The sequence below is a fragment of the Lynx rufus genome, unplaced genomic scaffold, assembly GCF_022079265.1.
Source record: "Lynx rufus isolate CCGP_SWC_20201006 ecotype Redwood Valley unplaced genomic scaffold, mLynRuf1.p SCAF_23, whole genome shotgun sequence".
Classification (NCBI taxonomy): Eukaryota; Metazoa; Chordata; class Mammalia; order Carnivora; family Felidae; genus Lynx; species Lynx rufus.
In genome coordinates this window covers 22,567,130-22,589,413 of record NW_025814838.1, presented here as the reverse complement: position 1 = coordinate 22,589,413, position 22,284 = coordinate 22,567,130, and the positions used below count along the sequence as shown (strand labels likewise).

General features: G+C 63.1%; 3 protein-coding genes across 13 annotated transcripts; 2 read left to right on the top strand and 1 right to left on the bottom strand.

Annotated features, from left to right (window-relative positions):
* Positions 1 to 4,257: 4,257 nt before the first annotated feature.
* Positions 4,258 to 8,488, top strand: KREMEN2 (kringle containing transmembrane protein 2). Of its 4 annotated transcripts, none has more exons than XM_047087604.1 (9): positions 4,258 to 4,354; positions 4,601 to 4,775; positions 5,792 to 5,883; positions 5,984 to 6,108; positions 6,423 to 6,459; positions 6,821 to 7,153; positions 7,220 to 7,342; positions 7,424 to 7,502; positions 7,743 to 8,488. In XM_047087604.1, exons 1-9 carry the CDS (start codon positions 4,258 to 4,260, stop codon positions 7,951 to 7,953), a joined length of 1,272 nt encoding a protein of 423 aa, XP_046943560.1. In that variant the 3' UTR covers positions 7,954 to 8,488. The 4 variants fall into 4 exon arrangements, with proteins under 4 accessions (XP_046943560.1, XP_046943559.1, XP_046943562.1 ...); XM_047087603.1 differs by having other exon boundaries at positions 6,306 to 6,459; XM_047087606.1 differs by lacking the exon at positions 7,424 to 7,502.
* A 1,023-nt stretch (positions 8,489 to 9,511) lies between these two features.
* Positions 9,512 to 12,857, top strand: PAQR4 (progestin and adipoQ receptor family member 4). Of its 2 annotated transcripts, none has more exons than XM_047087335.1 (3): positions 9,512 to 9,825; positions 11,205 to 11,426; positions 11,585 to 12,857. In XM_047087335.1, the coding sequence occupies exons 1-3, from the start codon at positions 9,660 to 9,662 to the stop codon at positions 12,016 to 12,018; spliced, it is 822 nt and encodes a 273-aa protein (XP_046943291.1). In that variant the 5' UTR covers positions 9,512 to 9,659; the 3' UTR covers positions 12,019 to 12,857. The 2 variants fall into 2 exon arrangements, with proteins under 2 accessions (XP_046943291.1, XP_046943292.1); XM_047087336.1 differs by having other exon boundaries at positions 9,736 to 9,825; positions 11,131 to 11,426.
* Positions 12,858 to 12,859: 2 nt separating this feature from the next.
* On the bottom strand, positions 12,860 to 21,687 carry PKMYT1 (protein kinase, membrane associated tyrosine/threonine 1). Of its 7 annotated transcripts, XM_047087329.1 has the most exons (9): positions 21,476 to 21,680; positions 21,028 to 21,175; positions 16,729 to 17,233; positions 15,434 to 15,927; positions 14,668 to 14,774; positions 14,381 to 14,553; positions 14,138 to 14,295; positions 13,798 to 13,918; positions 12,860 to 13,300 (listed from the first exon to the last, which is right to left on the bottom strand). In XM_047087329.1, exons 3-9 carry the CDS (start codon positions 17,077 to 17,079, stop codon positions 13,007 to 13,009), a joined length of 1,698 nt encoding a protein of 565 aa, XP_046943285.1. In that variant the 5' UTR covers positions 17,080 to 17,233; positions 21,028 to 21,175; positions 21,476 to 21,680; the 3' UTR covers positions 12,860 to 13,006. The 7 variants fall into 7 exon arrangements, with proteins under 7 accessions (XP_046943285.1, XP_046943286.1, XP_046943279.1 ...); XM_047087330.1 differs by lacking the exon at positions 21,028 to 21,175 and having other exon boundaries at positions 21,476 to 21,687; XM_047087325.1 differs by lacking the exons at positions 21,028 to 21,175; positions 21,476 to 21,680 and having other exon boundaries at positions 13,028 to 13,118; positions 13,202 to 13,300; positions 16,729 to 19,202.
* Between the last annotated feature and the right edge of the window lie 597 nt (positions 21,688 to 22,284).

Sequence of the window (22,284 nt, the reverse complement as noted above, 5' to 3'; positions counted from 1 at the left end):
GACGGCTCAGCGCCTGGAGCTGCTTCGGATTCTGTGTCTCCCTCTCTCTCTGCCCCTCCCCTGCTCACGCTGCCTCTCGCTGAGTCAAAAATAAATAAAAACATTTTTAAAAATTGAAAAAAAAAAGATAAAGACGTGACTGAGTAAGAGAGGAGGGTTGGGCCCGTGGGGACCCCGTCAGGGTGCTGCTCAGGTCCATCCACACCGTGGAATATTACGCGGCCTTTAAAAGGAGGGAAATCATGTGCCGTGACACGGATGAACCCGGGGGACGTTATGTGAAGTGGGACAAGCCAGTCACAAAAGGTCAAGTACTGTGTGATCCCACTTATATGGAATATTTACAGTCAGAAATCATAGAAGCCGAAACTAGAAAGGTAGCTTCCAGGAGGGTGGGGGCTGGGAAGGGGGAGCTTCAGTGCTACAAGACGAAGAGGTCCCAGGGCCATCGCACAGCGATGTGAATATACTTAACACTATTGAACTGTTCGCTTTTTAAAACTTTTTTTTGTAACATGTATTCATTTTTGAGAGACAGAGAGAGACAGTGTGACTGGGGGAGGGGCGGGGAGAGAGGGAGACACAGAACCGGAAGCAGCTCCAGTCTCCGAGCCGTCAGCCCAGAGCCCGACGCGGGGCTCGAACCCACGAACCGCGAGATCATGACCTGAGCTGAAGTTGACACTCAACCGAGCGAGCCACCCAGGCGCCCTGAACCGTTCACTTGGAAAGAGTGAAGAATGTAAACTCAATGTTAGGTGTTATTTCCCACTGAAAAAAGGAGAACGAGGGGCGCCTGGGTGGGTCAGTCGGTTGAGCGTCCGACTTCGGCTCAGGTGACGATCTCACGGCTCGGTTTGCGAGTTTGAGCCCCGCATCGGGCTCTCTGCTGTCAGCGTGGAGCCATCTTCAGATCCTATGTCCCCCCCGCCGTCCCTCCCCCGCTTGCGCTCTCTCTCCCAAAAACAAAAATAAACATTAACAAAAGAAGAAGAAGGAGCACACGCCAAGAGCCAGAAAGTGCTCGCCGTAAATGCTCCCCACCAAAGACTCCGGCTGCCAGAGGGGTGTGGAGGGTAAGCGCGGGGGGCCGGACGTCAGGCTGGAGCGTGATTTGACGGCAGTGGCCCAGACTCTGGCAGAGGCCGCACGGACGAGAGAAAATCAAGGGACGCCACGAGTGCACTTGCGCTCTCCCCGCCCCCCGGTTCACGGCTCGGATCCAACCCCCAGCACCACAGAACGTGATCCCGTGAGCAAACAGGTGACTGCGGAGGTGATCAAGGTCAAGGCGCGGTCACACTGGCATGGGCCGGGCACAGACATCTGGCCCCAGACCCCCACACGCGGGGAGAGCGCCGGGCAAAGATGGAGGCCGAGGTGGACGTGATGATTCTAGAAGCCGAGGAACGCCGAGGATGACAACTGGCATCCAGCATCCAGTCGAGAGGCGTCGGACACACGCCCACTCACGGCTCCCAGAAGGAACGGGCTCTGCTGATGGCCGAGTCCCAGGGTCCCAGCCTGCAGACCTCGAGGCAACACATCTCTGCTGTTAAAGCGCCCAGTCTGTGGGCCTTTGTCCGGACGCCCCAGGCACCGGCTGGGGGCAGGAGGGTGTATCGGTGGAGGGGAGGTGGTGCGGGTCCGTATCACCAGCAAACCTCCGATCTCAGCGGCTACACGGCCGATGTTTGTTTACCTCTCCCGCCTCCTGACGCTTCCGGTTAGTGGGCACCTTCCACAGGGTCGCTCAGGAATCCAGCTCCTTCCGCCCTGCCCCAGGCCCCTGGCATCTCCCGCGTCTGGTTGCTGGAGGGAGGAGAGACAGCCCGGGCAGGGGCCTGCGCGTGCGCTCTCCAAACCGGGAGATCTTGTTGAATACAGGTTCTGATGAAGGAGGCTGGGGGTGGAGCCTGGGAATCTGCATTTGTAACGAGCTGCTCCGTGGTGCCAATGCGGCTGGCCCCGGGCCCCCCGCTTTGCCTTATGAGAGGCACCACTCCTGCCCACGCCCCATCGGCCTGAACTCCCCCCCCATAGTCGAATGCAGGGGACACAGGGAAATGAAGTTCAGCTGTTTGCACAGGAGCTGGAGGAACCAGGATCAGTAAACACAGGTGGAGGGCCTGAGTAGGCAGGAGGTGGCCCAGCCCTCCCACAGCAGAAGCGCTGTTGGTTTTGGACGGACTAAGTCCTGACCGAGACTCTGGGGGCCTTCAACCTCTCTGAGCTCCTTGCAAGTGACAGGGTGAAGGTCAAGGTCTTCTTCAGTCTGGGGTTCTGTGAGCCACCCGGGACTGGAGCCGGCAATGAGGACACTGCCCCTCATCTCAGGGCCGGGGGGCCTGGAACCGAGCCCCCCTCCTCGTCATCCAGGATCCCCTGTGCGGGAGACAGGGGCCCCCTCGGGAGGCGAGAGTCCCTAGGACAGTAGACTGGACGGACAGCTTGGCCGGCCCTGCCAGGGAAGGGCCCACCTCCTACTCTACTCCCCCTACTGTCCCCTCCCTGACCCCACCTAGGCCTTTCCTGGGCGGCCTGTGGCCCTGAAGGTGAGGCTCCCCACGCACCTCCATGGCCCAGGCCTGCAGAGTTGGGAGGACCCCAACAGGCCCCAGCAGCACTGCCCCTCTCCCTACCCCCCTTGGAGGAGAAGGGGGCCAGGCCAAAGGGTGGCGACCCGCCGCTCCCTGGTTGGGGGGTGGGGGGGCTTAGATTCTCTGTGCGCAGCCAGCACACGCGGGTGAGACTCCCATCCCGGTGCTCCACGGGGCCTGGAAAGTGGGAGGCGAGCCTTGGCCAGCCTGGCTGCCGAGAGGGCTTCCCTCAGGAGGCGAACCCCGCGACGACGGCTTCGAGTCTCAGCAAGCCCACCTCCTTCCAACGTTCACTCCGTGGGCTGCCCGCCCTAGGATCCCAGAGCCTCATCGTGGGGCGCTAACCGCTAGGTCTCCGCCGGTCGCGTCACCGCCTCCCGCACCTTGGCCTTGCTAGAATCCGCCCCGAGCCACCCTGTCTGCGGGGCGGGGACTGGTCCGTCCCGGCTGAACGGCCTGGTGAGGGCCCGGGGAGAGGCGGGGAGGCTGGATTGAGGGGCGAGGGAGGTGGGCGGGGCGGGGCCGCTCGGGCCCGGCCACCCCCCCCCCTCCGCCCCGGCCCCCGCCCCCGCCCTCCCACGCACCTGCGCTGGCCTCCCCCCAAGCCCTGGGGGCAGCCGGCGGGCGGCGCTGGGAGATCAGAGGATTCGCGGGAGTCGGGCCCGGGGAGGGGGCGGGGAATTTCCCCCCACGCCTGCCCGGGCCTGCTCCCCTCCCCCTCCCCCGCCAGGTTGGGGTTGCGGGGGGGCTCCGCTGGGGGAATTCCGCCGCGCTGCGAGGGCTCCGGCGAGCCTGGGCCGGGGGTCCTACGGAAAGAAGGGGGAAGAGAGGAGGGGACAGGCTGGGACCGGGGGCGCAGCTGCCTTCCTCCCCAGACACCAGCTGCCCCTGCCTGTCCGGGACGGAGCGTCCACCATCCCCGCGGGTGCGGGCGCCGGGAGTGGCACTTCCTCCGTCCGGCCGGAGCCATTCGGTACTTGGGAGAGGGGCGTGTTTCACCGCCACCGGGGTCCCTCTGTCCACCAGCCTGGCCCTTCCTCCTCCACACACCCCTAGAACCTGCACGGACTTTGAGAGGGGGAGGGGAGAGGAGAAGCGTGCTGGGACACCGAGGGTCCCGGGGCAGTGTGTTGGGGGGGGGCGGGTTGGAGTGGGAGGCGTCTGGACCTGCTGCCTCCGCTCCAGTCTCGGGCGGGGCTTCCCGGCCTCGGGGGGATGGGGTGGGGAGGGAGGGACCCAAGGGGGAGGGACCCACAGAGGGACGCGAGGGGGCAGGAGCCAGTGCGTTAGAGACCTGAGCGAGGGAGAGCAGGGCGCCGCGGCAGAGGGCGGGCGTGGACGCGAGGGCAAGCCCCCCCCCCCACACCCGCCGCCCCAGCACTGAGAGGCAGTGACGGAGACCGCCCCTGGCCAGAGAACCCCGGGGACAGCCAGAGGGGACACGGGGGCAAAGAGACGCCTCCTGGGGCAGAAACCCTGGAGGCAAATACTCGCGGGAGAGAGTTCACCGCTCCAGACGGAGAGCGCCGCCCAGAGCGGGGCGCGAACAGGCTGTCAGAGGACAACGCCCCCCAGGTCGCCTGGAAGACCCCGGAGCGACCCCGGGGGTGGCGTGGGCCGTGTGCGGGCCAGGGCAACCTCTCTTGGGCTGGGGGCGATGGAGACACGGGCCCCGCAGGGCCTCCTGCTTCTCCTGCTCTTCCTCCCGCCGCTGCCGCCCCGCGGGGCCTCGGCGGGGAGCCTGCACAGCCCAGGTGAGTCCCGCCCCCGCGACTGGACCGTGGTCACCGCTCTCTCCTCTGCCTCCGTGCCTAGGAGCCGGTCCCGAAGCGGAGGAGGGGGCAGAGCAGGTGGCGGGAGGAGCTGAGCCCCGGGGCCCCGCAGGCGCCGGGGGCGCGGACGGGGGAGCCGGGCGGGAGTTAGAGTTGGGTGGGTGGGGGGGGGGGGTGAAAATGCGGGAGAAGGTCGGGACCTCCCCAGCCCCCGCGGTCGCCGCGCAGGCCTGTCCGAGTGCTTCCAGGTGAATGGCGCCGACTACCGCGGCCACCAGAACCGCACGGGTCCGCGCGGGGCCGGCCGCCCGTGCCTCTTCTGGGACCAGACGCAGCAGCACAGCTACAGCAGCGCCAGCGACCCCCAGGGCCGTTGGGGGCTGGGCCCGCACAACTTCTGCCGGTGAGGGGCGGGGCCTGCGCTGGGCCCGGGACTGGGCGCGCTATTGCAGGCGTCCGCCCCGGGCAGGGCCTCGGTGTGGGTGGGAGGGAGGTCTTGGCTGGGCGACTGCGAGGGCCACCCCGAGGGCCCGGGAGCAGAGCCTAGGCGAGGGACCAGGCCTAGCCCGTTCTGGGGGCGGGGCTGGCCGCTCAGGACATTTTCGGGACATTTAGGTGCCCAAACGCTGCAGAGCCTAGGGTCAGGCCTGGGCATTCAAGGAGCCTGTGTAGGCGGGACCCAGTCAGAGGGCGAGCCCTGGGGTGGAGGGTCCAGCCCCTGCGGTACAACTTCTACTCTTGGTGACAGAGGGATGGGGGGGGGGCGGCCTTCAGAGCCACAACTGCTGTCTGGAGCCGCAGGGACCCAGCGGAGCGAGAGGACACCACAAAGCTCAGGGCTCACCACTTTTGCTTTAAAGCAGGGTTGCAAGCCAAGGGAGGTGGCCGAGGCCCAAGGCAGGGTTGGGGACGAACACTGCAGGTGGCTTCAAAGTCCTCACGTATAAGGTCACGTCCTAGCAACATCTGAAGCCCAAAATATGCCCTCAGCGCCCCTCCTTTAAAAAAATAGTTTATTAGTTAATTTATTTGTTTGAGAGAGAGCGAGCGAGCAGGGGAAGGGAAGAGAGAGAGGGAGCCAGAATCCTGAGCAGGCTGCACGCTATGAGCACAGAGCCCCACTTGGGGTTCGGACTCAAAAACTGTAAGATCATGACCTGAGCTGAAACCAAAGATCGGTCCCTTAACCCACTGAGCCACCCCACCCAGGTGCCCCTTGAGGACTTCCCACCATCCCCTCCGGAGTCGACAGCCACAAACAGGTGGGACAAACCAGAATCTGTGTGACAGGGACAACGGAGAGGAACACACAAACCAGATCTAACACACACGGTGGCCATTCTGCGGAAAGGCTGTGGGGTGGGGCCTGGGGCTTGCAGCCCTCGGGGTGGGTCCAGACGACTTCTCCCCCGCCGGCAGGAACCCCGACGGGGACGTGCAGCCGTGGTGCTACGTAGCCGAGACAGAGGAGGGCATCTATTGGCGCTACTGCGACATCCCCACGTGTCACAGTGAGTGGGCCGGGCTGGACAAGGGTGGGAAGGCTGGGCTGCCTGGGTAGAGTTGTCTTTTGGAGGCACCGGACAAAGCCGGACTCTGCTGCCCCCTCAGTGCCCGGGTACCTGGGCTGCTTCGTGGATTCGGGGGCACCCCCGGCCCTCAGCGGCCCCAGCGGGACCTCAACGAAGCTCACGGTCCAGGTGTGCCTTCGCTTCTGCCGCATGAAGGGCTACCAGGTACTGCCCCCTCCCCCCTCCGGCTCAGAACAGTGACCCCTGACCTAGACCTCAGGACCCAAATCAACTCCCACTCTGACGTCAAACCCTGACGCTGATTTTGGAGTCTCCTGCCCGATTCCCACTTATGACCCTGACCCTAGAACCCACCCCTACCCCAACCCCTGCCTCTTGGGTCACCCAGTCTGTGCCCCCAGCTGGCGGGCGTGGAGGCTGGCTATGCCTGCTTCTGTGGCTCTGAGAGCGACCTGGACCGGGGACGCCCGGCCCCAGCTACCGACTGCGACCAGATTTGCTTCGGCCACCCGGGCCAGCTGTGCGGCGGCGATGGGCGTCTGGGCATCTACGAAGGTGAGGAGTGGGCGGGGAAGGGGGACCTGGGCGGTGAGGGAGAGCGTCTGGGTGGGTCTCGGGGTGCCACGCCCCGGTAGGGGGCGGGATCTGGGAGGGGGAAGCCGTACGCTGGGGGCGGGGCCCGAGAAGGGGAGTGGGGTGGAGGGCAGACTCCGCACCTGGGGGGTCAGGGGCGGGGCGTGGAGTTGGGGGCGGGACGTGAGGAGGGGATTCGCGGGTCGCGGAAGGAGTAGGACCCGGCTCGAGGGGGCGGTGGGGCGGGTCTGGGGTCGCGGCCCAGCGGGGAGGGGCAGGCGGCCCGCCCCGCGAAGGAAGAGCCCGCGGGCCTCGGGGTCCTGACCACCGGCCCCGCCCACAGTGTCCGTGGGCTCCTGCCAGGGGAACTGGACGGCTCCGCAGGGCGTCATCTACTCCCCGGACTTCCCGGACGAGTACGGGCCGGACCGGAACTGCAGCTGGGCGCTGAGCCCGCCGGGCGCCGCGCTGGAGCTCACCTTCCGCCTCTTCGAGCTGGCCGACCCGCGCGACCGGCTGGAGCTGCGGGACGCCGCCTCGGGCAGCCTGCTCCGCGCCTTCGACGGCGCCCGCCCGCCGCCGCCCGGGCCCCTGCGCCTGCGCGCCGCCGCGCTGCTGCTCTCCTTCCGCAGCGACGCGCGCGGCCACGCGCAGGGCTTCGCGCTCACCTACCGCGGTGAGAGCCCGCCTCGTCGCCCTGCGCCCGCTGCCCCGCCACCCTGCCTCACACTTCTCTCCGCAGGGCTGCAGGACGCTGCCGACGACCGCGCGCCCCAGGGCTCGGCCCAGACCCCCGCAGCGTCCCCTGACTGGGCCAACGTGAGCTGCAGCCCCCGGCCTGGGGCTCCGGAGGCCGCGACGGGGGGTGAGGCGGGCACGCGTGGCGGGAGGCAGTTTGGGGAGCAGCTCCTCCCAAACCCTGCCTCATGGCACCGTGTGCCCGCAGCCCGGGTCTTCTCGACGGTGACGGCCGTCTCAGTGCTGCTGCTGCTGCTGCTGTCGCTGCTGCGCCTGCTGCGCCGACGGTGCGCCCGCTGGGGCAGGGCCTGAGGGCGGACGCAGCTGGGCGCCTGACGCCTCGGTGCCCAGGGGGCCCCGGTGGGAAGCTGGGGCTTTCAAGGGGAACGCGGCTGGGAGGCGATCCCGGGTTCTTGAGGGACAAGGGCTTGCGTCCACACAGGGAATCGCGCGCGGGATCGCAGGCGGAGCAGGACGCTGGAGGTAAGATTGGTTGGGGGTTCAGCTGACATCTGCTCCCTCTCTAGGAGCTGTCTGCTGGCTCCGGGAAAAGGGCCCCCCGCGTTGGGGCCTTCCCGGGGCCCCGGGAGAAGCTGGGCTGTGTGGTACCGCCGGCCTCGAGGGGTGGCCCTGCCCTGTCCCCCTGGGGACCCTCAGGCTGAGGTTCTAGCCGCGAGTTACCGGCCCCTGAGCGCCTCCAGCCAGAGTTCCCTGCGTTCGCTCATCTCTGCTCTCTGACTCGGGATCCCCAGGGTCCACTGGACCCTCTGCCAGTGGAATGGACATCTCAGACTCCGTGCCGCACTCTATGTTGACCTTCCGCCCCTGTAAGGACAGCTCGGTCTCTGATTATCTCCTGGAGGCCAGACATTGGACAAGAAGCCTCTGGTGCTATTACTGAGAACTTGGTCTGACCCTCGAAGGTCCAGATGGTTGAGGCCAAAGGGCAAGAGGAATCTGGCTCCCCTCCCTCATAAACCTTAATACCGGGGTCTCTGACTTCAGGTTGCTTTTAGAACTTCTTGGGGTGGTTCTGGACTGCTGCCCTAAGTGAAATGTGAGAGGTCAAGAAAAGTAGTCAAAAGGCCAGCCATAGATTCTGAATAAAGGACCTATTTTGGTACAGGGCTCTCTGCAAGTTCTTGCGTGACAAGAAGAGTTGTGTTAATGAGCCAAAGTTGGGTGTATCCATACAAAGTAGGGTCGGTCCAAGCCTAGAGTGCTTTGGAGCTGCCGGGAAAGTTTAGGACCAAGGAACGGCGGAGGCGGAAGGATGGGTGGACGGGGTCATGGAGCCGGGGAGGAGGGGGGGAGGAGGAGGAGGAGGAGGAGGAGGAGGAGGAGGAGGAGGAGGAGGAGGAAGCGGTTGTGGGCGGGGTTAAGCCGGAAAAGGGATGCATTCCTGGACCCGCCTTAGAATGAACTCGGGCAGGGACGGACCTTTCTCCCGTGACCTCCTGCCCTATCTTCCCCTACGTTTCCTGTCTTTTCTGGGTGGAACCGAAGGTGCCTCGCAGTGGGCGACAACAGGGAGAGTTTGACCGAGCTCAGGCTACAAGAAGCCCGGCCTGAAGGGCAGGGCATCGCCCGAGGGCGCTCGGCGCGTCAACACACGTGTGAGGCCTGGCCACTCAGCGTGGCTTGCTGCGCTCTGGCCGAGTCGGGCCGGCGGAGATCACCCCCCCTGTCTGGAGTGGGGACGCGCAGGCTCTAGACCTGACTGGTCCGAAGGTCCGGGGCCGCCAGCACCTTGGACAGAGCCCGGGTGAGGGGTGGGGCTTGGTGGCGACGAGGGTGAGTGCCCAAGGGTGCGTCGACCTAGGGGGTCGCGCGGAAAGCCCGGGCGCGTACGGCAGACTCTAGGCGCCGGGGTCACTCCAGCAGAGCCACTGGGACCCAGAACGTCGGATCCCAAGCCCACAGCTACCCCATGCAAATGAGGCTGGGAGCGCATATATTATGGTAATCACGCTAAAGTCTGGGCGGGCGTGGGTGGGGCTTCCCCGCCAGCCTCGCCCATTGGCCCTCGCAGCGTCGACGTCACGAGTACCGCGCGCGAAACGCCGGCGGGATGGCGGGGGCGAGCTGCTGGGGCGGAGCCTGGCGTCCCCACCAGCGTCCGGCCGCGCCCGTCCTCCCGGCTGCGAAGGGACGACTGACCGCTGCCGCCTCCGCGAGCTGTCCCTGCGGCGCGCCTTCCCCAGCGGGACCGGTCTCACTGCGCCCCGGCGCCCCGCGCGTCCCCAGCCTCCGCCCCAGCGTGGGGGCGCCGGGCCCGCGCGTGCGCAGCGCGGGAGGGGCGCGGGCCGGGACCCCCGCCCGGCGCGTGCGCGGACGCAGCGCCGGGCGGCGGGCGGGCACCGGGATGAGTCTCGGCGCGCTGTGGCAGCACTGAGGAAGCCGGGGGCCGAGAGGAGCGCGGGCCGCCCGCGCCGGGCCGGGCCATGGCGTTCCTGGCCGGGCCGCGCCTGCTGGACTGGGCCAGCTCGCCACCGCACCTGCAGTTCAACAAGTTCGTGCTGACGGGCTACCGGCCGGCCAGCAGCGGCTCGGGCTGTCTACGCAGCCTCTTCTACTTGCACAACGAGCTGGGCAACATCTACACGCACGGTGAGCCGCGCCCCGCATCCCACACCCGCGGTAGCCCTGCCCGCGCCGGGCCGGGGCCGGAAGGCCGAGGAGCGCCCCAGTGCTCAGGTCCCGGTCTGCCTGGGCCCTGGCACGGCCAGGAGCCGTGGTGACAAAGCTGCCATTGTCCCAGACGGAACTGTCCTTCCGCTCCCCGGGCGGCCCCCCCCCCCTCCCCCCCGGGCAGGCGAAGGAAGCAGCATAGGGGACCAAGTCCGCTTAATCCCTCTGAGCCCCGGGGAGGAGTCTGGTGTCCGACCCCCTTCATAATCCCTGTGTCTGGGGCACCTCCCCCGCCAGCACTGGTCCAGGAGATGGGGTGTTGACTTCGATTAGGAGAGGAAAAGAAACCAGGCCCCAGCCCCTCCCCACGCAATTGCCCTGCCACCCTCGGCCCGGAGCAGCCCAGCCACACGGGGCTCCGCCTGGTGGCGGCTCCTTCCTTCCTCCACCCCCCCCCCCCCCCCCCGCCCCAGGCTCGGGGCCCCTCCTCCGCGGCCCTGCTCTGCTGACACAGCCCTGCCCGTCCTTGGGCTGCCCCGGCCAGGAGAGGGGCCCCGAACAGGCTGGGCCCAACCTGGGTGCCTGCCTTACGGGGGGACTGTGGCCTGGCCAGACCTCGCCGAGTGTGCAGCCACAGCCCCAGTCCGCTGTGCCAGTCTTTGACCCTGTGAGGGCGATGCCAGAGTGCCTAGGGAAGGGTGTAGGAATCACCCTGGTTGGGACTGAGAGAAATGGAGTGCAGGCAGCGCTGCCTGGGGAGCTGGAACAAGCTCCTCTCAGCCCCTCTCCCCTGCCTGGCTTTGCTTGTTTCCGGAAGACAGAAAGGCCCAAAGCCTCCTCGTTTGGTCACTTACAGAGAAGACACAGGGGTTGAGAGAAGCAAGCTAAGTGGCCCTGGGATCTGGTACCATTGCCCACATGTTCTCTTCAGAATTCCGCTTGAGGCCGTGCCTCCTTCTGGGTTCTGCCAACACAACAGAGTTTAGGGGATTGGGGCTCCTGCTCTCTGGGGAGGTAATGTGGCCTAGGGGTGAGAGCAACTTGGAGTTAAGAGTGCCCAGGTTCTATTCTGCTCCCACCCCTTCCTTGCCGGGGCCACCTGGGGCAGTTACTCGGTTTCTTCACCTGGAAGTGTGGACTCGATAATGGTGTCTACTCCCCCGGCGTCTTGAGAGCTCTGCCAAGTCACTGAAGTCACTGAAGGCGCGGGGCCTGCCTCTGTCAGATAGCGTGCTAACGGCATTGTCAAGATCTGTCTTGCCTCATCCCTTGTGTTATCTCTAGACTGCAGACTCCCTGAGGACAGGACCTGTCCTCTGGCTGAAGCTGTGTGATGGATCATTGTCTCCCTCTCCCAGGGCTGGCCCTCCTAGGCTTCCTGGTACTGCTGCCGATGACCATGCCTTGGGGGCAGCTGGGCAAGGATGGCTGGCTGTGGGGCACACACTGTGTGGCCTGCCTGGCCCCGCCCACAGGCTCTGTGCTCTATCATCTCTTCATGTGCCACCAAGGGGGCAGCCCTGTGTATACTCGGCTCCTTGCCCTGGATATGTGTGGGGTCTGCCTTGTCAACACCCTCGGTGAGCTAAAGGACGGGGCGGGTAGGCTTGAAGGATGGGCGCCGGGGGGGGGGGGCGGGGGGGGGAAGAGGCAGGGGACACTCACGGGAGCCCTGGGTGGAAAGGGCAGGCAGTCCCCCGGACTGACATGCCTTCTCCTGTATCTCTCCTCCGTGCAGGGGCTCTGCCCATCATCCACTGCACCCTGGCCTGTAGGCCCTGGCTGCGCCCAGCCGCCCTGGTGGGCTACACCGTGCTGTCGGGCGTGGCTGGCTGGCGGGCCCTCACCGCTCCCTCCACCGGCGCCCGGCTCCGCGCCTTCGGTTGGCAGGCTGCCGCCCGCCTCCTGGTGTTCGGGGCCCGAGGAGTGGGGCTGGGCTCTGGGGCTCCGGGCTCCCTGCCCTGCTACCTGCGTATGGACGCACTGGCCCTGCTCGGGGGGCTGGTGAACGTGGCCCGCCTGCCGGAGCGCTGGGGACCCGGCCGCTTTGATTACTGGGGCAACTCGCACCAGATCATGCACCTGCTCAGCGTGGGCTCCATCCTCCAGCTGCACGCGGGCGTCGTGCCCGACCTGCTCTGGGCCGCCCGCCACGCCTGCCCCCCAGACTGAGCCACGTGGCGCCCACTATGCCGGCCTCTCCACGGTCTTCTAGGACCAAGAGTATCATGCTTCGCTCCTTCTGCTGGTGTGCAAGGGGCTGACTCCCTGGATGCTTCCAGCAAACGGGACTTGCCAGCTGGGAGCCTCATCTGTTTGTCCGTTCTTCCCTGTGGACGAGGACCAGCCTCTTCTACCCACACCTCGGAGCTCAGCTTCCCCTCCTTGCCTTCTTTCGGGCTACTGTGGAGGCTAGAAGGAAACCTTTCCTTCCTGGACCTCACTTTATCTCCTGTGACCTATCAGGGTATGGCCAGAGGGACTCTGGGGTCACGTCTTAGCTGTGACAGAATTCTACCGGCCCAGAGCTGTCATTCCACCCTGCCCCACACATAAGGTACCTCATGGGTGCCTTGCCCGGCCCTCAGCCCTATTTCCTGACCTGTGTCTGCTCTGCGTGCCAGCCCTCCCAGCAGCCTGAGGCTCACCTTCGCCTTCTCCTTTCTGTCCAGAGACTGTGGAGTGAGAGGTTTGGACCACAAGAGCAGCCTCTTATCCCAGGACCAAGGGGTAGGAGGGGGGCTGCAGCTGCTGCATCCGAGCACAGAGACATGACGACCTGAGTGGGCTGAGGGCCCGCCCTCCACCCTGACTGCCATACTCTGATGGCTCGATCAACACGCCGGGGACGTGTCTGCTCAGGCAGTCTCTGCTCCAGACAGCGCATGCTCCTAGCTCCAGTGTGCTGGCCCGGGGCCCTGCATCAGGGCTCAGCCACGGCCCATCCCAGGGCCGCAGACCCTGGGCAGCATCAATAAATGGGGCAGGAAGAGCCGTTGCCACACAAGCAAGCTTGGGTGCTCCCAAGATTCAAATACCTTTTATTAGACATGGCAGGCAGAAGGAACCCCTGGAGTTGCCAGAGGGACCCCAGCCTCCAGGAGGAATGGGGAGGGGGTGGTGGCTAAAAGGTTAAAAACACCAAGGCTGGCCTGTGGGCTCACGCCGGGCCCAGTGAGTCCTCAAACAGGCTGAGGAGGTTCCGAGGTTCAAAGGAGGGGAAGGAGCCCCGAGGGGGCTCAGAGTCAATGTCACTTAGGTCCAGGGCCTCCCTGGGGTGGGGGGAAGAGAGACAAATGACACTCAGGATCTGAAAGCCACCACCTCCCACCCGCTGGACTCTGGGCCTGCTCACCTCAGTGTGTACCTGCTCCGGGGGGCAGGGGAGCCACTGCGGGGGGTGGAGGTGTTCCCGACAGCCCTGGCCAGGACAGCCTCTGGAGAGAGCGAGAGCCTGCACAGGTGGGCCAGACAAGTAAGGTGTCGGGGGTGGGGAGTGCATGGGGAGGGGGCCACAGCAAGGTCAACCCTTGCCCTGTGCGGACCCCAGGCTCCTGACATGGGCAGGGGCCCCAGTCGGGAGCAGTGAGAGCGTGGTGCTCTTTGAAAAAAGCACTTCCACAACTTTTAAAGGCCATCTGACCACTCAAAGGCCACCTCTGTTCCTTTTTAGAACATGTGGGTTTTGACAGCTGGCTGACAAATGAACTTCTGACAAAGGAAGCCTATCTGGTACCTCGTGTCTGCTATAAAGCGTCCCCGTGGCGATGGGTGATATTTCCTTAAAAAGGGGTTAATGGCGTGATTCCTCCTGAGGACTGTGCCCCAAGCGGTTTCTTAATTACAGCCTCTCACTTGGCCGCCAGGTACCTAGGACCAAGGAATTTCCCGGGGCTCGGGCTCCCCAGGCTCTGGGGACTGTGTTCCCGGAGAGGACGGACAGCACCTCACCTGTGGGCACCGCAGCCCTACCGTGGCGGCGGCCGTGGCCCTCGCGCTGCTCCCTCGTGAGGCAGCGCCCCAGGCGTGAGGTTGCCGGTTCTGCTCTGCTCTGCGTGGTCCCCGCACTGAGCTTGGAGGAGACCGCCGCATTCAAGCTGGGCCAGGCCGCACCCCCACTGGCCTTGGCTCCCTTCCCAGGGTATGATGGCGGGGGGTGGGGGGGGGCGGGGGGCAGGCTTGGGGGAGGGGTCCTGTTCACCACGAATCCTCACGAATCCTCACGGGGCTGCGGCCTGGCCGTGCTGACTGCCCCTTTCCCCCACCCCCGGCGTCCTCGGCTCTCACCCACCCTATGCTGTCGTCATCCCAGTTGCTGGAGAGGCTGCTGTCCGGGAGGAGGCTGCAGGGTGGCGAGCCGGGCGGGGTGGCTGGTGGGCTCTGGGGCTGCAGCCATCTGGCGGGGTGAGCCAGCCCGTGCCAGAGCCAGCACAGCAGGGCAAGCAGGGCCTGAGGGGACAGGGACCAGGGAGGCAGGGCAGGCCCTGGGGCCGGGGAGCGCGGCTGGGCACCCTGTCACGGTCACCCACCTTACCTGCCACAGGGCCAGGCCTCGACTGAGAGCCTCGGCGGCCATATACCACAGAACGTTCCAAGGCTGAGGCTGCCTGAGCATGGGCAGGGCCAGCAGGGACTCGGCTGTGGCCCGCAGCTTGGGGTCAGGCTCCAGCATCATGGTGAGGACAGAACGCAGCTCAGAAGACAGGCCTGTGCACAGGGCGGGGCCGCGTCAGGGGTGACAGCTCTGAGCCCAGGGGCCCCAGACGTGAGCCCGGCCTCCCTGGGGCCGCACGTTCCTTCCCGTCCTTGCCCTCCACTTACCAGCAGTGAACTCCGGGGGCAGATAGCCCTGGCGCAGCTGCTGCCAGCCCTCCCCGCCATGGGGCAGCTCCATGTTGCATGCCACTTCCAGGACGGTGAGGCCCAGACTGGGAAGGGTGGGGGCAGTGACAGAAGAGGGGCAGGGTTGGCCCTGGGGCCAGACCCCAGAGCTCCAGGCTGCCCAAGAAGAGGGTGGAGAAGGGCTGCTGTCTTCCACCACGAGCCGGGGAAGTGGGGAGGGAGGGGCTGGGGGTCCCGAAAAGGCCCTTATTACGGAGCCCCCTCACCACCCGGTGAGTCCTCCTGGCACCCGTCACCGGACAGGCACTGCGGGTGCTGACGTCACTACCATCGTTGCTGCCAAGGCTGGATACGGCCGTTAGAGGCAGAGCGGCGGTCACCCGCCTGCACGACGGAACCCACTGCCCGGGCCAGCCCTAGCTTCCCCACTTGCTAAGTGGACTCTGTGCCAGTCCTTCGGCCCCACTGTGTCCGTCCCCTGTAAATGGAGCAATTGTCCCTGCTGTGGGGGGGAGGTGAGGAAACGGGGGATCCACGTAGAGTGGCCAGAGGGTCCGCTGCCCAGAGTCTGTCTCTGCAGAACCCCTCAAGTGCAGGACGGGCCTCCACCCCCTCCGGGCAGGACGTCCCGGCCCGAGGCCGAGTCTTCCTGACTTGGGGCTAGGGTGGCGTTTCCCTCCCTCGGCTGACTGCACATCCCCCGCCCCCCAACCCCGCCAAGAGCCTCCCGCCTCCCGGCCCTCACCTGAACACGTCCGCCGCTGTCCCATAGGAGCCCTGTAGCAGCTCAGGGGCCATGTAGCGGGGGTCTCCCTCCTGGGCCTCACCAGTTCCAGATGCACCCAGCTCTACCAGCAGCCCAAAGTCACCCAGCTTGCAGCGGCCCCGGGGCCCCAGGAAGATGTTGGCGGGCTTGACGTCAAGGTGGACCAGGCCTTGGCCGTGCAGGTGAGCCAGGGCAAGCAGGGTATCCCGCAGGTAGCCCCAGACCTGGGCCTCGGGCAGGCCGGTGCCCCAGGCCTCGCAGTGCTGTTGCAGGCTGGGCCCACACAGCTCCGTCTGCAGGTACAGGATGCCGCCCTCCTCCCAGGCTTGCTCCAGCCGCACACAGCACGGGTGTTGCCCCACCTTCTCGTGGCCGCCGACCTCGGCCAGCTTGCGGGCCCGGTCCTTAGGGCCCCGGAAGGGCGACATAGAGCGCTTCACTGCATAGAGCCGGCCGTCTTCCTTAGAGCGCACCTGGAAGGGAGGTGGCACCCACGAGTGGGACAGGAGGCCGGTCTGGCAGACCCTGTTAGGATTTCACACACATGGAAGGTGGAGCACGGCATCCGCCTCAGAGCCCACGTGTGCAGCAGCAAAGCTGGACGGGCCACTCTGAGAGCTCTACGTATTGACCCAAAAGGGCCTCGGGGCACGAGGCTACGTGGAAAAATCTGGCTACACGAACACGTGGCCAGCACGACCCACTGTGCAGAATACAAAAAGAGTCTGTCCGTATCTGGTCAACTCTGTGGAGACGTAGAGAAAAAGATCTGGAAGGAAGGACACCCACCCGAGAAGCACAGTGGTTTCCTCCAGGAAGAACCAGTCTAGGGGCCACGTTACTTGTGCTTTTTAACAACAAGATTGTCTCCAGGTAGTACTTACGTAAGGAAGATTACCATTGTAAAGGAAATATAAAGGGGAAATATATTTTAAGGAGAAATAAAAAGCTGGTATGAAGGGTGTAGCGGGAGCACCTGCTGGCCTGAGAGGTGATGGGGCGTGGGGTGTGCGCCACGCAGAGGAGGCTGCCCTGGGGCAGGAGAAAGAGGCAGCCAGGAGCCACTGTGAGGCGTGCCAGGCTCTGCACAAGGGGGGAGTGTTACTGAGGGGCGTGGAGGGCCTAAGTAGGGGGAAGGAGAAAGCAGCCACATCAGCCCAGGAGAAGCAGGCTCTCAGGGGAGAGAAGGGGAGTGGGCCGCCCAGGACACCGTCCCCTCCAGGCGGGGGAGGGGGGTGGCAGTAGCAGGCCTGAGGAACTGTCACCCCACTCACCTTGAAGACCTCTCCATAGGAGCCGTGGCCCAAGCGGCCAAGCCTCTGGAAACTCTGTTGGAAGAAGGACTCTGGCCGGCTCGGGTCATAGGAGGGGCTCTGAAGGGTCTCAGAGGCTTTGCCTTGGAATGTCACCCTCCGGGGCTGGGGCTGGTGCCAGCCCGGGGTCCGAGGAGGGAAGAGGCGGCTGATGGGGACGCTGCCCTTGGCAGGGGGCCGGGGCGGGAGGCTCCGACTGAGCCCTCCAGGCCTCTTGAGGGAGAAGCCAGGTTCTGCGTGGCGGAAGTAGGCTGGGACTGGAACGGGGGTGCCACTCAGGGGCGGAGGGGCGCCCTCTGTGGGCACAGGCATGGCCAGCACAGGAGGCCCTGAGGGGCACAGGACAGAGCAGTGTGTCCGCTCAAACAGTGCCTGGTCTTGTGGCCCCAAAGAGGCTCCGGAAGAGAGGTGCGTCCACTCTGCACACCCGTTCCGCTTTAAACATGGAGGCCACAGGGACGAGCACCTGCAGGGAGAGGCAGAGGACAAGTATACATAGGCCTGCATGCAGTCATCTGTACCTGGGAGGCCAGAGAAGCATAAACCACAAACCCCAAGGCCATGTCCCGGAGACTGCGCAGTCCGGCACAGGTTGGCTGAGAAGGGTTCTGGAGCCAGGGACCCCACAAGTATATCCCTGCCTCATCACAACCAGCTGTTTGGCCTTAGGATACGCACCCTCTTCCAAAATCGTAAGGTGGAAATATTAATGCAGGCCCACCATCCCTTATCTCTAATTCAAAAGTGAAAACAAAGATCTGAAATCCAAGTTTCTCTCCTGTCTTCGTCCTCACAGCTGTGGGGCCAGCACTCACTCAGTAGACCTCCACCACCTACAGCCACGGAGGGAGGCCCAAGTTCCAGGTGAGCGCAGCGGGGCAAAAGCCCAATGTGGCAGGAGGGCCAGGGACACTGGGGCCCAGCCGCTCAAACCGCAGCAGGAGGTCCCCCACCGGGAAAGGCAAGCCGAGAAGGCCGGAGGCTACTGTTCCCACCCTGAGGCAGCAGTGTCACTCAGACAGGCACCTGTGTCGCTGCCCTTAGCTCCAGAGCTCTGGCCCGGGGATTCAGTCTACAGACAAGCAGGCAGTCGAAGAGAAATTCTGAAGCTCTCCCTGAAAAATACACACACACACACACACACACACACACACACACACACACGCTATTTGAAACGATGTGTGGGAAGTTCAAGCCTAAAGACACTCTCAAAGACTCTGGAGGTTTTGATGGTAAGCAAATAGGAGGAAGCTTGGGACCTCCATTAGTGCAACAAGTGCCCCACAGCCCGGCTACTTTCCCAGACAGAACTGGGGACAAGAGCCTTACTGGGGTCAAAACAAACCTCAGACACTGAATTCAAAGGAGCCCCAAAGCAATCAATGCCCTAGGCACTGAGGAAAACAACACAACGATCAGCCCACAGTGGGTGGAGCCCAGCAGCTAAGGACGGGGATGGACAAAGAGAGGCCCGTACAACCACCGTCACTCAAAGGTGACCATGCACATGCCCAAGGCTGGGCCCTCTGGGGAGCGGCATCCCAGGCTTCACGCTGCAGGGGAAAGAGACATCGCGACCGTGGCCCAGCCAGTCGCTAAAAAATAAACAAGCAAACGAGTCATAATCCTCCAGGCGGGGAAGAAGCCAGTAAGGCCAGTTGCTATAACATTGTCTAAAATGTCCAGTTTTCAAAAAAAAAAAAAAAATTACAAGATATCCACAGCCATAGGAAAATGTGACCCCCACACAGGAGAAAACCAGACAAAAGAAAGTACCTGAGAGGGACCGGATGTGAGATTTAACAAAGACGTCACAGTACTCACTATAAATATGTTCAAAGGACTAAAGGAAGCCACGCTGAAAAGAGTAAGTGAAGCGCGATGACCACATTTCAGCAAATGAAGAACATTGATACTGAGATAGAAACTATAGAAAGAACCAAGGGGAAGTTGTGGAGTTGAAAGGTGCAAGAACTAAAATGAAAAGATTCATCAGAGGGGTTCAACAGTACATTTGAAATGGCAGAATGATTCGTGAACCTGGAGATAGATCAAGAGAGATTCTGCAGTCTGAAGAACAGAGAGGAAAAAGAACGAAGAAAAGGGAACCGAGCCTCGGAGAAACGCAGGACACCACTGGGTGCACCAACGTACGTACAAGGTGCAGCAGAGGAAAGAAGGGGAGGAGCAAGAAAAATATGCTAAGACATCATAGCTGAAAACTGCCCCAATGTGATTCACAAAAAAACCTCTCCGCCTTAAGAAAAACACATGAACACTGCCAAGGAGCTCCAGGAGCATCAGGGAGGACGAATGGAGAGGCCCACACACAGACACACCGTTTTAAAATGCTGAAAACCAAAACCAAGGACGCAGTCTTGAAAGCGGTAAGAGAAAAAGGCCTCATCGCTTACAACCTCCCCTAAGATTAACTGCCGACTTCTCAGCAGAAACAACGAAGGCCAGGAGGTAGCGGGTGGCCTATTCAAAGTGTTGGGGGAAACATCTGTCAACCAAGAATCCCATATCCAACCAAACTATCTTCCAAAACTAAAGGCAAAATAAAGACATTTCCCAGGTAAAAACAGAAAGAATTCACTGCTAGCAGACCTGCTTTGTAAGAAAAACTAAGGGAAGTTCTCAAGACCAAAAGCACGTGATCCCTAACAGTAATCTGAATCGACACGAAGAAGCAAAGCTCTGGTGTGTCATACAAAAGACGGTTAAATACATATCTCCTCTCTTAGCCGATATAAAAAGTAAGTGGACGATAGCATGCAATTGTATACTGGGCACTGAACGTATAGACCTAACACACTTATAAATAAGAGCCCAAAAGAGGTGGGTGGGAACAAAATTACATTGGACTGGAAAGTGACACCAGATGGTAACTCCAGTCGCAGGAACAAATGAAGAGAACCAGAAGTGACAAATAAGAGGATTGCTGTAGCCAACGTTATGCATATATACTTGCTTTCCATCCAGTCTTCCTTCAGCCGCTTAAAGAAATTAAAGGTGACCTAAATAGGGCACCTGGGTGGCTCAGTCGCTTAAGCCTCTGACTCTTGGTGTCAGCTCAGGTCATGATCTTATGGTTTGTGGGTTTGAGCTGAGCCCCGCATTGGACTTGGCACTGACCGTGCAGAGCTTGCTTGGGATTCTCTCTCTCTCCCTCTCTCTGCACCCCCCCCCATTCGAACGTGCTCTCTCTCAAAATAAACTTTTAAAGAAATTTTGAGAAAACCAAAATAAATGCTGTCACATGATAAGTAAAATATAATAATGCTCTGAGCAGTAATTGAAAGAACACACCCAAAGTGCGGTGGTCCTGAGGGTGTGTGTTGGGAGAGAGAGGGCTGTGTGTTGCCATAATGTTATTATAGAAACAAAACCAAGAAAACAAGAGAGGAGGAGTCCAATTTTGAGAGGAAGCCACAGTGTATCAAAAGAAGCAGGGAGTGAATCGGGAACAGACACCTGAGGGAGCGGTCCTCTGGAGTCTGTCGCTGGGGCAGTGAGGGGTAGGGGAGGGACCCCCATCCGACATCCCCTGGGGACCCTTCCTCCGCCGGTATTCACTTCAGGATTCCCATCTCAGGGTTTCTCAAAGTGCAGAACCAGGGTGTCAGAACCCCCCGCTGGTTAGAAGTACAGCCTCCAGGTCCAGTCCTAGCATATTTGGAGACACCAGTCACCTGCATTCTTTAAATTTTATTAAAAAAAAAATTAATGGAGGGGCACTTGGGTGGCTCAGCCCGTTAAGGGTCTGACTTCAGTTCAGGTCATGACCTCATGGTTCACGAGTTCGAGCCCCCACGTAGGCTCTGTGCTGTCAGTGCAGAGCCCGCTTCAGATCTTCTGTCCCCGAAATAAACATTAAAAAATATGTTTATTATTTGGAGAAAGAGAGACAGAGCAGCACGAACAGGGCAGGAGCAGAGAGGGAGACACACAATCCGAAGCAGCTCCAGGTTCCCAGCTGGCAACACACAGCCTGACAGGTGACTCGAACCCACGAACTGTGAGATCATGACGTGAGTTGAGTCAAAGGCACACACTTAACTGACTGAGACACCCAGGCGCCACTCCAGACACCTGGAGCATCTTAAACCAGTTGTCGGGCGACCCCAATGTCATTTCATTCTAGCACCACCGGCCTGGCCACACAGCTTTGGGGATGATGGGACAGGGGAGGGAGAATCCTGGGTGGCCCTGACCAGGCCAGGCCTGGGTGGCCTCTGGACCTTTCGGGGGCCTCACCCGCTCACTGGGCCGGACACATCGCTGACCACGGTCTGCCGCGCTAGACTGTGAGTTCCTCCGGGACAGGGCCACAGCCGATTCACCTCCGTGGCCGTGGGCAAAGCCTGGCGGACAGCTGAATAGGCCGGCTGCCTCGGGGGAGGGGCTGCAGATGAAAGGTGGGTAGGGCTTTTCCCGGGGAGGGACCGGTATGGGGGGGGGGAGGGCGTAGTCACCGAGGAAGGCCGGGAGGGCGGTGGCAGTCACCAGGAACCGCGGGGGCAGTGGGTGGGGCCGCCGCGGGCAGGGCCCGACCCGGCGGGACGGGGCGGGGCCGTCGGTGGGGTTGAGGCTGGGGGCTGGGACCGGGAGCGGGTGAGGCTGACCGCGGCAGGGGCTGTCAGGGGGCAGGGGCTGCCGGGAGGAAGTGCCGGCCGACGGCCCGCAGGACCCAGTCTGGGCTCACCTTGACGGGTGGGCGGGGCGCGGCCCAGAGAGGTCCCAGATTCCGGATCGGCAGAGGCCGCGGAAGCCCCCGGCGCAGTCAGGCGGTCGGGGGTCTGCAGTCGACGGCTCCCCACGCCCGGCGGGAGGACTCTCGGAGGGGAACGGCCCGTGAACGCGCGCAGAGCCGGCTCGCGCCAAAAATTCCAAACCGGCCTCGAGGCCCCGCCCAGGAACGCCTCTTACCCCGCCCCTCCCCGATGCAGCCCATCAGAGGCTCCCAGGCTCAGAGGCTCCGCCCCCGACGTCCCGGCGTGCGCGTCCCCATGCCCTCTCCGGCACCTCAGGTCGTGCCCTCTCATTGCGCAGGCGCGACGTCTCGGCGCTAACAAGGGCGGAGGCTGCGACGCGGTGCAATCTCGCTGATGCGGCGTGGCGCGTGGTGTGAGCTGGGGCGTGGAGTTGTCCCGTTCGGGTCCCGGGCTGGGGGACACAGCTCCAGACCCCAGTCCTGCACCCACGGCCGTCACTGAGCTGACTTAGTTTTCTATATTATAAAAGAGGCGGTCTTTGCAGTTGGCCTCAGAGGCGCCTCAGGAGGGGGTCACTCCGGACGGGACGGGAAGTGCCTGCGCTCTGCGGGTCCCAGCCGCGTGGGGTGCCCTGGGCTCGCTGGCTCCTTCCTGCGTGTCGTGCACCGCACCGGGAGGCCGGACATTGTCCCCACCCCCCGGGAAGCCCACCAGGCCTGCCTCGGCCACCTCCGAGGCAGCCCGAAGTATTCTTTGGATTGGAGATTTGAGCTCAACTCCACCCTACCTCCGCCCCTTC

What these genes read in the sequence shown, in the direction of transcription:
- KREMEN2 (XM_047087603.1), top strand. Translation starts at nt 4,258, where the DNA reads ATGGAGACACGGGCCCCGCAGGGCCTCCTGCTTCTCCTGCTCTTCCTC. An exon ending in GGGGAGCCTGCACAGCCCAG is followed by an intron (nt 4,355 to 4,600) that starts GTGAGTCCCGCC and finishes GTCGCCGCGCAG; the next exon opens with GCCTGTCCGAGTGCTTCCAG. An exon ending in GCCGCATGAAGGGCTACCAG is followed by an intron (nt 6,109 to 6,305) that starts GTACTGCCCCCT and finishes CTGTGCCCCCAG; the next exon opens with CTGGCGGGCGTGGAGGCTGG.
- PAQR4 (XM_047087335.1), top strand. Translation starts at nt 9,660, where the DNA reads ATGGCGTTCCTGGCCGGGCCGCGCCTGCTGGACTGGGCCAGCTCGCCA. An exon ending in GGGCAACATCTACACGCACG is followed by an intron (nt 9,826 to 11,204) that starts GTGAGCCGCGCC and finishes TCCCTCTCCCAG; the next exon opens with GGCTGGCCCTCCTAGGCTTC. An exon ending in CTGCCTTGTCAACACCCTCG is followed by an intron (nt 11,427 to 11,584) that starts GTGAGCTAAAGG and finishes TCCTCCGTGCAG; the next exon opens with GGGCTCTGCCCATCATCCAC.
- PKMYT1 (XM_047087323.1), bottom strand. Translation starts at nt 17,274, where the DNA reads ATGCAGGCCTATGTATACTTGTCCTCTGCCTCTCCCTGCAGGTGCTCG. An exon ending in ACAGCGGCGGACGTGTTCAG is followed by an intron (nt 14,775 to 15,433) that starts GTGAGGGCCGGG and finishes CACCCTTCCCAG; the next exon opens with TCTGGGCCTCACCGTCCTGG. An exon ending in TGGGATGACGACAGCATAGG is followed by an intron (nt 13,919 to 14,137) that starts GTGGGTGAGAGC and finishes GTCTCCTCCAAG; the next exon opens with CTCAGTGCGGGGACCACGCA.